General features: G+C 37.2%; 1 protein-coding gene, 1 non-coding gene and 1 pseudogene across 2 annotated transcripts in view; 1 reads left to right on the top strand and 2 right to left on the bottom strand.

Moving 5' to 3' along the window:
• The window catches only part of IL23R (interleukin 23 receptor), a 60,767-nt gene that overhangs the window by 29,352 nt on the left and 15,714 nt on the right, over positions 1-15,701 (bottom strand). Inside the window, exons 4-5 of the mRNA XM_044236431.1 lie at positions 9,466-9,626; positions 4,631-4,776 (exon numbers count right to left, since the gene is read on the bottom strand). Of these exons, the coding sequence (XP_044092366.1) occupies positions 4,631-4,776; positions 9,466-9,626 (307 nt within the window). The remainder of the gene's footprint in view (positions 1-4,630; positions 4,777-9,465; positions 9,627-15,701) is intronic.
• On the bottom strand, positions 12,861-12,967 carry LOC122901587. The gene has a single exon (XR_006383583.1). It is a non-coding gene; the product is annotated as a U6 spliceosomal RNA (small nuclear RNA).
• LOC122898733 lies at positions 14,714-15,025 on the top strand (annotated as a pseudogene).

The following is a 15,701-nucleotide window of genomic DNA, read 5'->3' as shown; positions in this document are numbered from 1 at the left end:
TATCACTCTTCGCAGATGATATGATACTCTATGTGGAAAACCCAAAAGACTCCACTCCAAAACTGCTAGAACTTGTACAAGAATTCAGTAAAGTGTCAGGATATAAGATCAATGCATAGAAATCAGTTGCATTTCTCTACACCAACAACAAGACAGAAGAAAGAGAAATTAAGGAGTCAATCCCATTTACAATTGCACCCCAAACCATAAGATACCTAGGAATAAACCTAACCAAAGAGGCTAAGAATCTATACTCAGAAAACTATAAAGTACTCATGAAAGAAATTGAGGAAGACACAAAGAAATGGAAAAATGTTCCATGCTCCTGGATTGGAAGAATAAATATTGTGAAAATGTCTATGCTACCTAAAGCAATCTACACATTTAATGCAATTCCTATCAAAGTACCATCCATCTTTTTCAAAGAAATGGAACAAATAATTTTAAAATTTATATGGAACCAGAAAAGACCTCGAATAGCCAAAGGGATATTGAAAAAGAAAGCCAAAGTTGGTGGCATCACAATTCCGGACTTCAAGCTCTATTACAAAGCTGTCATCATCAAGACAGCATGGTACTGGCACAAAAACAGACACATAGATCAATGGAACAGAATAGAGAGCCCAGAAATAGACCCTCAACTCTATGGTCAACTAATCTTTGACAAAGCAGGAAAGAATGTCCAATGGAAAAAAGACAGCCTCTTTAATAAATGGTGTTGGGAAAATTGGACAGCCACGTGCAGAAAAATGAAATTGGACCATTTCCTTACACCACACACAAAAATAGACTCAAAATGGATTAAGGACCTCAATGTGAGAAAAGAATCCACCCAAATCCTTGAGGAGAACACAGGCAGCAACCTCTTCAACCTCAGCCACAGCAACATCTTCCTAGGAACATCGCCAAAGGCAAGGGAAGCAAAGGCAAAAATGAACTATTGGGATTTCATCAAGATCAAAAGCTTTTGCACAGCAAAGGAAACAGTTAACAAAATCAAAAGACAACTGACAGAATGGGAGAAGATATTTGCAAACGACATATCAGATAAAGGACTAGTGTCCAAAATCTATAAAGAACTTAACAAACTCAACACCCAAAGAACAAATAATCCAATCAAGAAATGGGCAGAGGACATGAACAGACGTTTCTGCAAAGAAGACATCCAGATGGCCAACAGACACATGAAAAAGTGCTCCATATCACTCGGCATCAGGGAAATACAATTCAAAACCACAATGAGATATCACCTCACACCAGTCAGAATGGCTAAAATCAACAAGTCAGGAAATGACAGATGCTGGCGAGGATGCGGAGAAAGGGGAACCCTCCTACACTGTTGGTGGGAGTGCAAGCTGGTGCAACCACTCTGGAAAACAGCATGGAGGTTCCTCAAAATGTTGAAAATAGAACTGCCCTATGACCCAGCAATTGCACTACTGGGTATTTACCCTAAAGATACAAACGTAGTGATCCAAAGGGGCACGTGCACCCGGATGTTTATAGCAGCAATGTCCACAATAGCCAAACTATGGAAAGAACCTAGATGTCCATCAACAGATGAATGGATCAAGAAGATGTGGTATATATACACACAATGGAATACTATGCAGCCATCAAAAGAAACGAAATCTTGCCATTTGCGACAACATGGATGGAACTAGAGCGTATCATGCTTAGCGAAATAAGTCAAGCGGAGAAAGACAACTATCATATGATCTCCCTGATATGAGGAAGTGGTGATGCAACATGGGGGCTTAAGTGGGTAGGAGAAGAATCCATGAAACAAGATGGGATAGGGAGGGAGACAAACCATAAGGGACTCTTAATCTCATGAAACAAACTGTGGGTTGCTGGGGGGAGGGGGGTTGGGAGAAGGGGGGTAGGGTTATGGACATTGGGGAAGGTATGTGCTTTTGGGTAAATTGGAAGGGGAGGTGAACCATGAGAGACTATGGACCTGTAAAACAATCTGAGGGGTCTGAAGTGGCGGGGGGGTGGGAGGTTGGGGTACCAGGTGGTGGGTATTATAGAGGGCACAGCTTGCATGGAGCACTGGGTGTGGTGAAAAAATAATGAATACTGTTTTTCTGAAAATAAATAAATTGGAAAAAAAATCAAACTTTCATTCTGGCTCTTACTGAGTAGACGGGTCATCTGGATAGAAATGGTAATTCACATTTCTCTGTGTGAATGGTTATATTTAGAGGAAACATGGTAGAAGGGATAGGATATAGGTTTTGGATTGAAGCCTGTTCTTTCATTTCCCAAGTATTTTGGGTGCCCAAAGTGACATAAGGTCTGTGAGAGGCATTTAGTTACTAAAAGTGTAAGTTTGAAAAAAAACTGGCTTGAGGTCTTTCCAGCTCTGCATCCTCATTTCTGTAGCGGAGCTAATACTTACCTGTCCCAAAGGATCAGCATGAAGAGTAGATGAGATAACAAATACTCTCAAGCTCCTTCATTTACCTGCTTCTGGGTTACCAAATCTCAAAAGGGCATCGTAGCACCAGCAGGGGGAGCAAAGAACAAGAGTTTCAACCAGAAAACGGTTTCTGAAAACTGTTCAGTGATACTGAAAGTGTAATTACTTTTTATTTTCTAAACATTTTCATAGCCTATAATCTCCTCCTAATTATGCCAAATAAGGGATTTCTGTATTATCAATAATATTATCCTATGACCATGACACTAAACAAAAGGCCCCAGGTGTCCTATTAGAATTAAATTCTATTGACTCAATATCTAAGACACAGAGGAGTTCATTTGAGTTGTTCTCAAATTTACCTAAATTCCACATTTGCAAGAGGATTGACTGTGGAGTTGTGTTTTGTTTTTATCCTGCCTGTCCCAGGCTTTAAGCGCAAACTTGCTGGGCACACATACGCCATAACTATTTAGTCAATGAGTCCGGCAGGATCTTCACTTGATAATTGACCAAATGATGCACAATGTGGGATCACTTCTAAATGTAATCTAAACTGTAAAGTTCATATCACATTTCTGATGTAAATGAACAGGGGTAAATAAGGTTGATGTTAGGGATTTATTTTTAGAGAACAATCCTTAAAGTAGATAAATATTTAAATTTATTTAAATATTAAATCAGTGTAGTTTTACCCTCACCTTCTCAACACTCTTGAAACACACTGCTCTGCAGCAAAGCTGATGGTTAGCATGATTCCAAAGATTAGTGTTAAATACATACCATTTTATTTAACTCCCTGAAAACAGATAAAGTCAAATATGGTACATAACTCTTAATTAAACAGAGCCAGAAATTCCAGTCCTTAATTAGTTTGACTAAATGGTAGTTCATTTTACTTAAAAATAATAAAATGGCATTTCTTTTAAAATACACCAAAATTGGAACTTTTTCCTCAGTCAGACTAGTGTTCTTCCATGGTTCAAATTAGTTTTTATTATAATGTTCACAAGTGCTGTTATGTGACATGACTTCATTAATGAACCTTGTACCTATGACTATTCTAAGTCAGTTGGTAACTTACCATTGACATTAAATAATAATTTGTCTAGACATTCACTTTTTACTTTAACTTCATATAAGACAGAGGCCTATATTAGTTTTTAAAAATTTATTTAGAGATATAACTTATTTATTTGACAGAGAGAGAGACAGCAAGAGAGGGAACACAAGCAGGGGAAGTGGGAGAGGGAGAAGCAGGCTTCCTGCTGAGTAGGGAGCCCAAGGCGGGGCTCATCCCAGGACCCTGAGATCATGACCTGAGCCGAAAGGAGATGTTTAATGGCTGAGCCACCCAGGTGCCCCTGAGGCCTATATTAGTAACAAATATTACAATTTGACTTGCATTTTTAATTTGAAAAGAGATTCTCATAAATCGGAAGTCCTTTTTTTGAAGTTATTACCAGAGATGCCTTTAAATTTCAGCATAGAATGCTTACATCTTATATATCATCACTGATGTAAATTTCACTCTAGGAGGCACAGAATTAAAAGGAGCCAAGTAGATCTCTCTTAGTTGGTACTTGTCCATTTAACAACTTAAAAAAGGTTAAGAGGACATTTTCAGGAAACATGTATCCGTTCGGAAACATATGGTAATGATTATTAAAATAAAAGTGGTTTTAGGGCCCCTGGATGATTCAATCAATTGAGCCTTGGCTCTTGATTTTTGCTCAGGTCATGATTTCAGAGTCGTGGGATCTAGCCCTGAGTCAGGCTCACACTCAGTGCAGAATCGGCTTGAGATTCTCTCTCCCTTTGCCCCTCCCACCTTTCTCTCTCTCTCTAATAAATAAATAAAATCTATTTTTTATTAAAAATAATATTTATTAAAATAAATAAAATAATAAATAAATAGTTTTAAACAAACAAAACTAAAGTGGTTTAAGGAGTGGTTCTAGGTAAAACTAGAGTGGTTTAAGGAGCGCCTGGCTGGCTGTTGGTAGAGCATGCAGCTCTTGATCTTGGGGCCATGGTTCGAGCCCCGTGTTGGACACAGAGATTACATAAAAAACCCAACAAGCTAGAGTGGTCTGAGTATCAGACAAACAGATGAAAACATGTGAAATAAACATCATAAGTCCATTGCAGGTTGGCTTTTCTTTCATTCACTTATGTGCTAAAGAACAGTGAAAATTAGCTTACCTTCCAAGTTTGGTTTGTTGTAGTCCTGTATCTCATTTCACAGAAAACCTTTTCAAATTTTGTTTGACTATTCCAGTGAACTATGGTCTTGGGCACTGCAGTATTTATATCCTCAGCCCTGGAAATGATGGATGCAGAAGGTATCACTAGAAAATTAAATGAATAAATAAATACTTAGCAGTTTAAAACTTGCCTTGGAGAAATCAATATCTTTTCATTAATAAATAGACTTTTTAAAACTCAAAATACTAAAAAACAATTTCATGATCTGATTAACAATATTTACTTATTTTCTAAGCTATTGTGTAGGCAAAACCTGCTGCTGTTAAGTAAAATTCTAATTCAACCTATTTTCTATTTCTTTTAAGTGGGACTCTTATAGTCCACCTTTCCCCCACCTCCTATTCCCTTATAATCCTAAATGATGAAATTCCAAAGTCTGGCCTTATTAACAAAAGAGAGTGAAAAATAGATAAAGGAGATATCTTTTCCTTCCTGCATCCATTTAGGGGAAAATGATTTTTTTTTTGTTTTTTTTTTTTTTAAAGATTTTATTTATTTATTTGAGAGAGAGAGACAGTGAGAGAGAGCACGAGCGAGGAGAAGGTCAGAGAGCGAAGCAGACTCCCCATGGAGCTGGGAGCCTGATGCGGGACTCGATCCCGGGACTCCAGGATCACGCCCTGAGCCGAAGGCAGTCGTCCAACCAACTGAGCCACCCAGGCGTCCCGGGAAAATGATGTTTTGCATTCTAAACTTAGTTCAGAGAATCTGATTTGATAAGGTATTAAATTGAGACCTTTCACAATAATATTTTTATTCTCTTGTGTCATAGGGAAACATATGGAAACATATGAATAATTAAATCTATTGGTAACTTATTTTGTTATCTATTGATTTGATAAGATATTAAATTGAGACCTTTCACAATAATATTTTTATTCTCTTGTGTCATAGGGAAACATATGGAAACATATGAATAATTAAATCTATTGGTAACTTATTTTGTTATCTATTAAAATAAATCTCTACTTGAAAGTATGATTTGAACAAAGCAAGTCTCATAAGACTCTAAGGCTTTATAAATTATTGCCATGCTCTGTGATAATAATTTTTAAAAAGAAAGTGAAATTCTGTTGGGTTATGTTACTGTAGTTTTGTTGTACCCTATAGGAGTAAAGATGTAACTGGAATTTCTGTATTTCTAAATTGTATTAGTTCTTGTACATTTGTTTTGTCTGAACATAATTAAATCATTGGCACGTCCCATTTCTCCTATGTGTACCACAGAACAATGAAAACCCATGACTTTGTTAGAGTTATTATTTAACAAAGAACTGAAGAGCCTATATGTGTGTTTTTAAGGACCATTATTATAGTTTAATATTCTCTATGGATTAGTTTCCTTTTCATTTATTCTAGGGATATAAAGGATTCTTTGGGAATATGATTGTTTTATTATTAATGATTTAGTATCTAAAACTATTTGCCCAGGTATATGATTTATAGAGAAATACAAAAATTGAAGAGTTGCTGTTTAGTAGCACCGTCCTATAATACTATAATAAAATCCTTGAGCTAAAGCTAACATAGGAAGGAAGTAATGACAAAAATCAGTCTAATTAAAGAGATTACTGTACTGAACTTTTATCATCCGAATGCCACTGTTGATTTCCTTTTACTAGTGTAGGCTTCTTGTAATGAGGATCAGTATTTGCAGATTTCTATAGTCAGAGAAGTTGTTTCCCAGGGTTCTGAGACCAATTGGGACCATTTAAGCACCCTCAGGCTAAATTACCCACCCACTCTTCCCTCTCTTTTCTGAGTCTGGCCTTATTGGTAGAGTAGCACAAGCATTCCTGAGACCGTTCTGCAGAAAGAAATACTTCAGGGAGGAAGCAAAGTCTGTTTAGTCCTATGAGAAATGCAGATGGAATAGTAAGTCAGGTTTAAAATAGAGTCAGCACAGGGCAGGTCGATGCAACAGAGACCTAAGCTTTTAGGTTTGCATGACCTCATATGTTTTCAAATAAACATGCTATATAATAAATACTTGACTATGTTAAATGACTCAAATGTTGAACGTTTGCTCCCATTGTTTAGGTTTCAAACATTCCCATCATATCTTGGGTTTTTAAAAAACTGTCAAATTCATCATAGATATCATGTGTTTAGTCTTCACTTGTACTGAAATGAAGTACTGGATTTATAGTGTTTTGGTATCTTCTGCTCCATAAATATGAGCTTAACCGAAATCATCCCTAATGATAAAAACAGAAATAATTGGTACTAGGATGTCCAAATAGATGTCCAAATGTCCACATATATTTACCTATGTGAGAATTAACTTTCAAAATGGCAACTAGAAGACACTGCACTTTCTGCACTGGCATTTATTTCTCCACAGAAGCTGAGGCACACCTCTCACAGTCCCTTAGGCACAGTGTTACTGCACTAGTAGCTCAGGCCTGCCTTTCAACCCAGCCATCTAACTTAATTAAAGCCCAGTCCTGTAGCTGTTTTGTGGAAATTGTTCTCAGGGGAATCCTCTGCCCCCAGTTTCATAGAACAGTTCATTTATCTAACTTGCAATGTCTCATTCTTAAAAGTGTGACAAATGAGTATAGCTCATCCATTAATTATCTGGTAGCTTTGTTGGGTGGAGTGTCCTACACAGTCAACCTATATTTTTCTACCTGAGTTTCTAAGAGTTTGCTTTGAGATTTAGAGAAAAAAAAAAGAAGTGGAATAACAACTCCAAACAAGAGGCTTTCTGGTCCACAGTGTGAGAAGTCAGATTTGAAAGTGGTAGCCAGATGAGATTTTCCCTTTGTGGGAGAAAGGGTGGTGATTAACCTTCTTCACAAGACAGCAAGTCTGCAATGAAATCTGGCTCTTCTCCTTACTAGCTGTGGGATCTTGAGCAAATTATTTATCTCTTTCTTTATCTGTAAAATGGGTACAGTAGTACCATGTATGATTGTTTCCAGAATTAAGTGTGATTTACATATTAATTGTCTGGAACACTGTAGGCGTTTAATAAATGGATGTGATGATAGTAAGATCACAATGATATTAATAGCAGTGATACTACTAATAAATAATTTAGTTCTAAAAGATGATATTGCCAAAGTGATACAGGACATGGTAGCCTCTAAACATCCTTAATCCACTGAGGGGACCCTGTTTTAAGAAAAGGGCATTTTATGGCATCCTACCTCAAACTGTAAATTTACAAAAACAGGTGCACCATGGTCAAGAGAACTATACATTGTGGACTACATCATCATAGTCAGCAGTGTTTGTTTTCAAATCCAATATTCAGAGCATAGAGACAGACTTTTCAACCAAACCTGTTAGCAGGAATAGTTGAGTTTAGTTGAAGCAGAAGTTGAGAAGTTGAGATATTAGTTCCAGTGGAAGACCCCAGTGGTCCCCAAAGGATACCCATGTTGTACTGCAAAAGGTGTCACATCCCCTAGATCACTAATCAGCAGGGAAGTTGTCAGACACATACCATGCTTTTAAATAAAGACTGAGGATAGAAGATGAGAATATTGGAATTGGAGCTTCCTAGCTCCACAGTCTCAAAATTTATAATGCCACCTAGCCTTGATTCCCTTAAGTAGAAATTACAGTCTCTTCTACAAAATAGGGTTGTTTGGGGGGTTAAATGAGGTAATTTTTGTAAAAGCAGTTAACACTTAAGAAAGCGCTCCATAAATATGAGCTTAACTGAAATCATCCTTAATGATAAAAACAGAAATAATTGGTACTAGGATGTCCAAATAGAGGGTGATTCACTTGGTGCTCTTTGGCTGAACTTTGGCTTTAGGACTGGGATGTAGCTTTAAAGAACTCAGGGGCAATTACCTTTTGGAATTTATCTTAAGGGGGAAAAAAAAATACCAGTGATGCCTAGGTGGCTCAGTTGGTTGAGCACTTGCCTTTGGCTAAGCTCATGATTTTGGCGTCCTGGCATGGAACTGAGTTGGACTCCCTGCTTAGTGGGGAGTCTGTTTCTCCCCCTCTTTCTCCCCTTCCCGCCCATGCTTGTACGCACTTTATCTCTGACTCTCTTAAAAATAAATAAATAAATAAAATCTTAAAAAAGAAAAAAAAAAAGGAAAAAGAAGCAACTATTATGAAAAAATTTATTCAAAAGGTTGTTCATGGTACTATAGTTTATAATGGTGAAAATTTGAAAACAGCCTACATTTCCAACAATAAAAGAGTGATTAAAGACATTCATTAAAAATAATATTGTAGATTCAAAAAATAGAAGTATTTATATTATAAGTTTTAGAAGGGAAACTCTAAAGTATCTGAAGCAAAACCTGGCTGGTAAAAACAGAGTTGTTCACATAATTCACCATTTTTTATGTTTTTTGTAAAACTTAAAAACCCCACAACTTCCAAAATAGTATATGCAATAGAATTCTTTAGTATGCTGTACTTCTCACAACGTAAGACTTACCATAGTTTATTATAATCCTTGTTTCTTTCCATCTTCCCTGGTAGATTGCAAGATATTTAGGACAGTAGATATCTTGCTTATCTTATTATCCCTAGCCCATAGAACAATGCTTGAACATAAGTTCTCAATAAATATGTGTAAAACCACATGCATCCATGTAGAAATAAGACTGGAAAGATATGCAACAAAATGGTAGCTGGACTTACCTTTGAGTTGTTTCAGGCTGGGTAGTTCTTGTTTTCTGTATCATGACCTGCAGGACCTTTGGGGGAACTCCTTTCAGAGCTAGACTTCGTTTGACTAGGTCAGTACAAATGAGTTGTTTAGTTGTAAAGACTTATTAATTTCTCATTCTTACCTATATCATCCAGATTAATTTGCAGTTGTTTTGACTTCTCCATGCCCAATGCATTTGCAGCTTGGACCCAAACCAAATATTTCTTGCCACCTTGCAATGAATCAGTAGAGATGTTAATACAACTTGAAGAAAGATATTGTTGCTCTTCTTCTGTCTCTAAACTTAAAAAAAAAAAGTTGTGATGACAGTTATGTTTGGTTTGAATGAGTTATTCCTCAATTTTTAAAAATATTTTATTTATTTATTTGACAGAGAGCTAGAGAGAAAGCACAAGTAAGCAGAGCAGCAGGGAGTGGGGAGACAGAGAAGCAGGCTCTCTGATGAGCAGGGAGTCCGATGTGGGGCTCGATCCCAGGACCCTTGAATCATGACCCGAGCCGAAGGCAGCTGCTTAACCAACTGAGCCACCTGGGTGCCCCATTCCTCAATTTTTTCATACTACTTTTTTAGCCTGCTTTCAGAATACAAAATTTATTTAATTTTGAAAATTTTTAAAAATAAATTCAAGACTCTTCAGGGCCAGACTATGACTTTCATGAGTCTTACATCCTTTTGCCTTTATGGATTGATTCTTCTACCCAGAAAAAAAATAGAACATATGTGTGTGGGTATGTGTATACTTATATAGATACATATATATGTTCATATAGGTTATGTTCTATGACTGTTGATATAAAAGCAAATATATCAATATTACATCTTAAAACAATTTCTTTGACCTAATGGTTTTTTTCTTCTGATTTTATTTCATTTATATATTTTTTAAAGATTTTATTTATTTATTTGACATGGGGAGGGGAGGGAGTGAGAGCAAGCACAAGCAGAGGGAGAAGCAGGTTTCCACTGAGCAAGGAGCACAATGTGGGACTCTATCCCAGGATCCTGGGATCATGGCCCGACCTGAAGGCAGCTGCTTAGCGCACTGAGCCACCTAGATACCCCTTTTCTTCTGATTTTAAATGAAATTAAGCATTTTCATGGACTCCAAAAGATATCATTGGTCCTGGACATTATGCCTACAGGATAAGTTGACTCTAGACTGAGCTTGAAATAAATGAGTACCCTCTGGGAAGGAGCATTGCATAGGAGCTCAGTACATGGGCTTTGAGTCGACATTTCTACCAGGTATAGAGTGAGGGGTAAGAATGGCTTGAAGGATCAGGATAGGGTGAGAGATCTGGATGGGGTAGAGAAAGACCAACCTTCCAGGGGAAAAAACAAAAATAAATAAACAATAACAACCCCCCCCCCCACACCGGCATGTTATAAAACAAATAACTGAAGTGGCATGCCATTTTCAAGAAAGTTCAGCATGTTAATTCTCTGGAGCATGAATGTGCAAGAAATAACTTGAAGTAGACAAGATCAGAAAGACTTCCTGTGGACTTTGAAATGAGCACTGGCTGGATCTGGTGGCTGATTAGGTAAGGTGAAAAGGAAGTCATTTGCTGCCAAAGAAGATGGAGAAGATAGAGGGGAGAAGCACAGTTTGGAGTGAGAAATAGAGCTACTAAATCATCACTTCAAATTATATTTATCTAAGCTTTTATAATGGAATGAGTGAGGATCTCTAATTAGCCAGTTTAACTTAGTGAATTTTCAAATGTTATTTGTTAAGGCTAAAATTTTAAATTTTATTAGTTTCATTGGCTTTTGTTAGCAAGTTTGAGCCTTTCTGTTGTATCTGTTAAAAAATTTCTGGGACACCTGCCTGGCTCAGTCAGTAGAACATGTGTCTTTTGATCTGGGGGTCCTGAGTTGGAGCCCCATATTGGGTGGAGAGATTACTTAATCAATCAGTCTTAAAAATTTCTACTCCACAATATTTTTAGGGGGTAGAGACTGGAGGTCGTGGTGAGGGGAGTATTGGGAAATGTTTCTTCCCTTTTCTTCTGGTTTCTGTGAGGAGAAACTGTTCTCAAAACTCCTCTGTTCTCCTCTGTCCCTCCTTCCCTCATCCTTCTTGAAGATAGACCTGATTCTACTAATGAAGAACTGGATTGTATACCTCACAGTCCCTTCCTCTCTTCCATTTTCCCTTGGGAGTCAGAAGACCACAGGAATTATCTTTTCTGATCTTCTCTAATAAGCTATAAGATTTAGAGGAGTTGGTCCCCAAGTGGGGTTGCGCAGCTGTTTAATACTGGCTGTGATTGAGGGCAGTGGCAGTAACTGTTTATTCTGGGAAGATCAGTTTAGAAGGTTTACTTTTGCCACATACCAAAGCCATGCTCTCCATTAACAAGCTTCTTCAGTAATAAATATTATAAAGTATTTTTAATGTTTCATTATTTAAATATATATTTTAAAATATTTAAACATAACTATTTTTATATTTCTGTTTTCACCTATTGGCTTTTTTATTTCTCTCAGTTGGTTTAGAATTCATGAGGAAAATTTGCAGAGATAAATATTGAGCCACCTCAGACTCTTAAACACCATTATCTGTACTCAGATCAATTCATAACACTGCACTAGACTTCACTAAGTTTGAATTTCTTGAACCCTTTGAACTACGAACTCTTCTGATTTCCTTTTCTTAAGTGTCTCAATCAGATTTTCTATATCCTGGTAACTACATCTAAATTACCATTTCCACTTGTTCTTTAAGCTTTTTGTTGTGACTTCTGCCTTCACTTTTCCCATGAAAATACTCTTCTAAAACGGTGTCCTTTCCAAGGTGAAATCCTCTGAATCCTCTTTGTAGCAGTCATCCCTCTTGAAAACTTACAAGTCTTACTTCCCTTGGCTACTCAGACCCTGCCTTCTGAGTGAAAGAGCCTACATCTTTTTCTCACACATGCTTAGTGACATCTTTCCTTCTTCAGCCCTCCACTTGGGTTGCCCTCTCTACTCCTCTAACCCCACCACAGTCAGGGTCAAATCTGTTGGTGCTTACTGTTCTTTCAGCTCACTCAACTTCCTGGTCCAGTGACAACAATGGACAAACATTCCACACATACAATACTGAATATCTGCACTCTCACTGGGAGCTGCATTTGTATATCTGCCTGAGAACAGAAATATAGCATATTTATAACTGAATCGTATATTCTTCTTCTTGCGTACTTCTCCATTATTGTCAACAGTATGCTGCCTTTCTGATGTCCTTGGTTTGCCATTTTAACAACTTTTCCTCCATCACTTAAGAGCCAACCATAGAAGGTGAAGTATTTCTTTAACTATTATTTTCTTATCTTTTGTTCCTGTTTTGATAGCTATGGCCAGGGTCTAAGCCTTAGCTCTATATTATCTGTTTGGTATATTACTTGTAGATTCCTATGTTAATTTTATTACATTGTGAAACCTAACAATATAGATCTACTAAGTTGGAGGGAAACAACCTTGGAATTTGAACAAAGGTGAAAAGACAAGTACCCTAAATTCTTATATTTGACAAATAGAAATGCTTCACAAATTTGTATGTCATCTTCGATTAGGGGTCATGTTCGCTTTCTCTGCACTGTTTCAATTATAGTATTTGTGCTGCTTAGGCAAGCACTGCTCAGTTTCTTTATCTAATACCATCAACTTTTTTCTGTCCTGGGGGACTGACTTGATAGGATTTATGTGGAAGGAAGAGTTTAAAAATCACAATCATTTCACCTCTACAGCTGCACTCTTTAGGTCCTATTAATCTATGCATCTATTCAGCAACTCCCCCAATTTCTCCAGCCCCGCAGTATCCCAGCCAGGATTATAACTTGCCGGCCACTGTGATCTGTTAGACTCTAGAGGGGCATGTTTGCTGAGACACAGAACTCCAGGGAGGAAAAGAGAGACCAGCCTCACTCTACCATGTGATAAATGTATTCATGAATCAAAATACTATAGAATTTATATATCTGTATTTTTAAACTTATAGCCACCACCAGAGCAGGAGAAGCTCAGCAGGCAACCAAGGAATCTCTCTGTAAGACCGACAGGGATAATGTGGATAAGGGTGAGGCGTCTAAATGGCATGGAGGTGGAAGTAACTACTCCAGTTCAGCTCAGGTTTTTAACACTCAGTGTATAGTTGCCAGTGCTGCCTCTTTCCTTTCAGCAGCAGGGAGATCACTATGAGCACCAGGCTAGGACAAGGACATGTCATAATGATGAAAACCTCAGGGCATGGGTTTTAGGAAAAAAAAAAAAAAAAAAAACAACCTAGGTTCAAATCCCAGCTCTGCCCCTTGATAAAATGTGGGACTTGGAGCCTGTTACCTAACCTCAGTGTACTTCGGTTTACTCATCTGACAACAGAATAACATCATTGTGATCATGAATAATAAGTGAGTGAGATAAGGAAGCATGGAGCAGGTGGTTTCACATGCAATTAAGGGCTTATTGAACACACAATAATTATTTTGAATTAAAAGGTATTTATGATAAGACTTACACATTCTAAAGAATACAAATGAAACCTTTAAAGCTGTTATATTTCAAAAAGCAAAATTTCTTTTGTATTACTTGTATATGAAATCAAATCCTTCCATTAAATTCAGATGTTTGCATAGTTCCCTTATATTTCTTTTGAAATAAGATGGAATGTAAATAAATTACAGAGAGTTTGTTTCGAGGTATGCTAACCTCATGCTCAATAAAATTTCAAATGTGAAAATAAGAAGATGGCAAATATAGGTAAGTAGCAAGTAGGGCATCTCTGAGTATTTTCCAGTTAGAGAAAACCACATGTATGTCCTTGGTTTGTGGCTAATTCTTTTATGTTTTATATTGAGACCACAGTCAAAATGGAAATATATTCTTAAACCGACATTAACCATAGTTATTAGGTAATTTAATTCTGCTTTTAAAGTCTAACTTCTTATTAGCACCTAGATCACAAACACTGTTTTAGATGAAGAACTAGTAATAATGAATGAATGACTATAACTTTGGGGCAATTTTTACATGGAACTGTATATTGCAAAGTTTTCAAATTTCTTATTTCTATTTCTGGTTTCTGTGTGCTTATTAACACATAACAGATTATTTGTTGAAGGATGTCAGCATGATTTATATGTCTCCGAAGTTTCCCATGCACCTCACCCTAGCTGTTTTTAATAGATTTTCAATAAACACTGCCAATCTATGGTAATAATGGTGAATGGTATTTTCTATTTATTTAGCCACTCATTCGGCAAATATTTATTTAACATTCACTATGGTCTGAGCACTACTTAAGACACTGGGAGTACAACAATGGACAAAACAGATAAATGTCCCTCTTATTCTTTCTTTCTGAGCCTATAGCACTCTCACAAACATGGAGAATGTTTCTAAAACCCATCGGACTTTCTGCAAGAAGTATGGCAAGCACCAACCCCACAATAGTGACACAGTACAAGAAAGGCAAAGATTCTCTTTAGGCCCGGGAAAGCAGCCTTATGAAAGGAAGCAGAGTGGTTATGGTGGGCAGACTAGGCTGATTTTCCGGAAAAAGGCTAAAACTACAAAGAGGATTGTGCTGAGACTTGCATGTGTTGAGCCCAACTGCAGATCTAAGAGAATGCTGGTTGTTAAGAGATGCAAGCATTTTGTATTGACAGGAGATAAGAGAAAGGGTCAAGTGATATAGTTCTAAACTTCGTATTTTGTTTTATCATGAAGACAATAAAATCTTGAGGTTATGTTTACTTCATTTGTTTGCAGTTGGTCTTTTAAGAGGAAAATAAACTAGTGCCACCAGTGAAATTCCTCTTGTGGGGCAGTTTGTGCTTGAAAACAAACAAAATATAACAGGTAAAGTCCTAGCCTTCATGGAGCACGCATTCTGGTGGAAACGATATGCCATGTGGTGATAATGTTTAGAAGAAAAATAAAGCAAAAAGGGGGTAGGAAGTGTTGAAGCAGGAGTGGGGATTTTCTTCTTTTTCTTTCTTTCTTTTTCTTCTTCTTTTTTGGAAGGTGAAGATGAGGAAGGCCTGTCTAAGAAGGTGACTTTCCTCCTCTCTGGAGAAAGAGCATTCTGGAGATACTCAACGACTCAGAATCTTGCTTGTCCTGTTCAAGGAACAGCAATGACATCAGTGATGTTTGGTTTAGGCAAGACTGATAGAAAGGGATTAAACATGAGATCAAAGAGTCTGGAGGAGGGAAATTTCAAAGTTATTATAAGGTCACACAGAGCCATTGAAGGATTCTGGCTTTGATCTGTGAGTGAAATGGGAAGTTTTGAGCAGAGGAGTGACATGATCTGAGGTGCATGTGAAAAGAATTACTGCAGCTACTTGTATATAATAATAACTGTAGGA

This window comes from Neovison vison, chromosome 2 (assembly GCF_020171115.1).
Source record: "Neovison vison isolate M4711 chromosome 2, ASM_NN_V1, whole genome shotgun sequence".
Lineage (NCBI taxonomy): Eukaryota > Metazoa > Chordata > Mammalia > Carnivora > Mustelidae > Neogale > Neogale vison.
The sequence above is the reverse complement of the archived record's forward strand: the minus strand, read 5'-3'. Positions and strand labels throughout refer to the sequence as shown.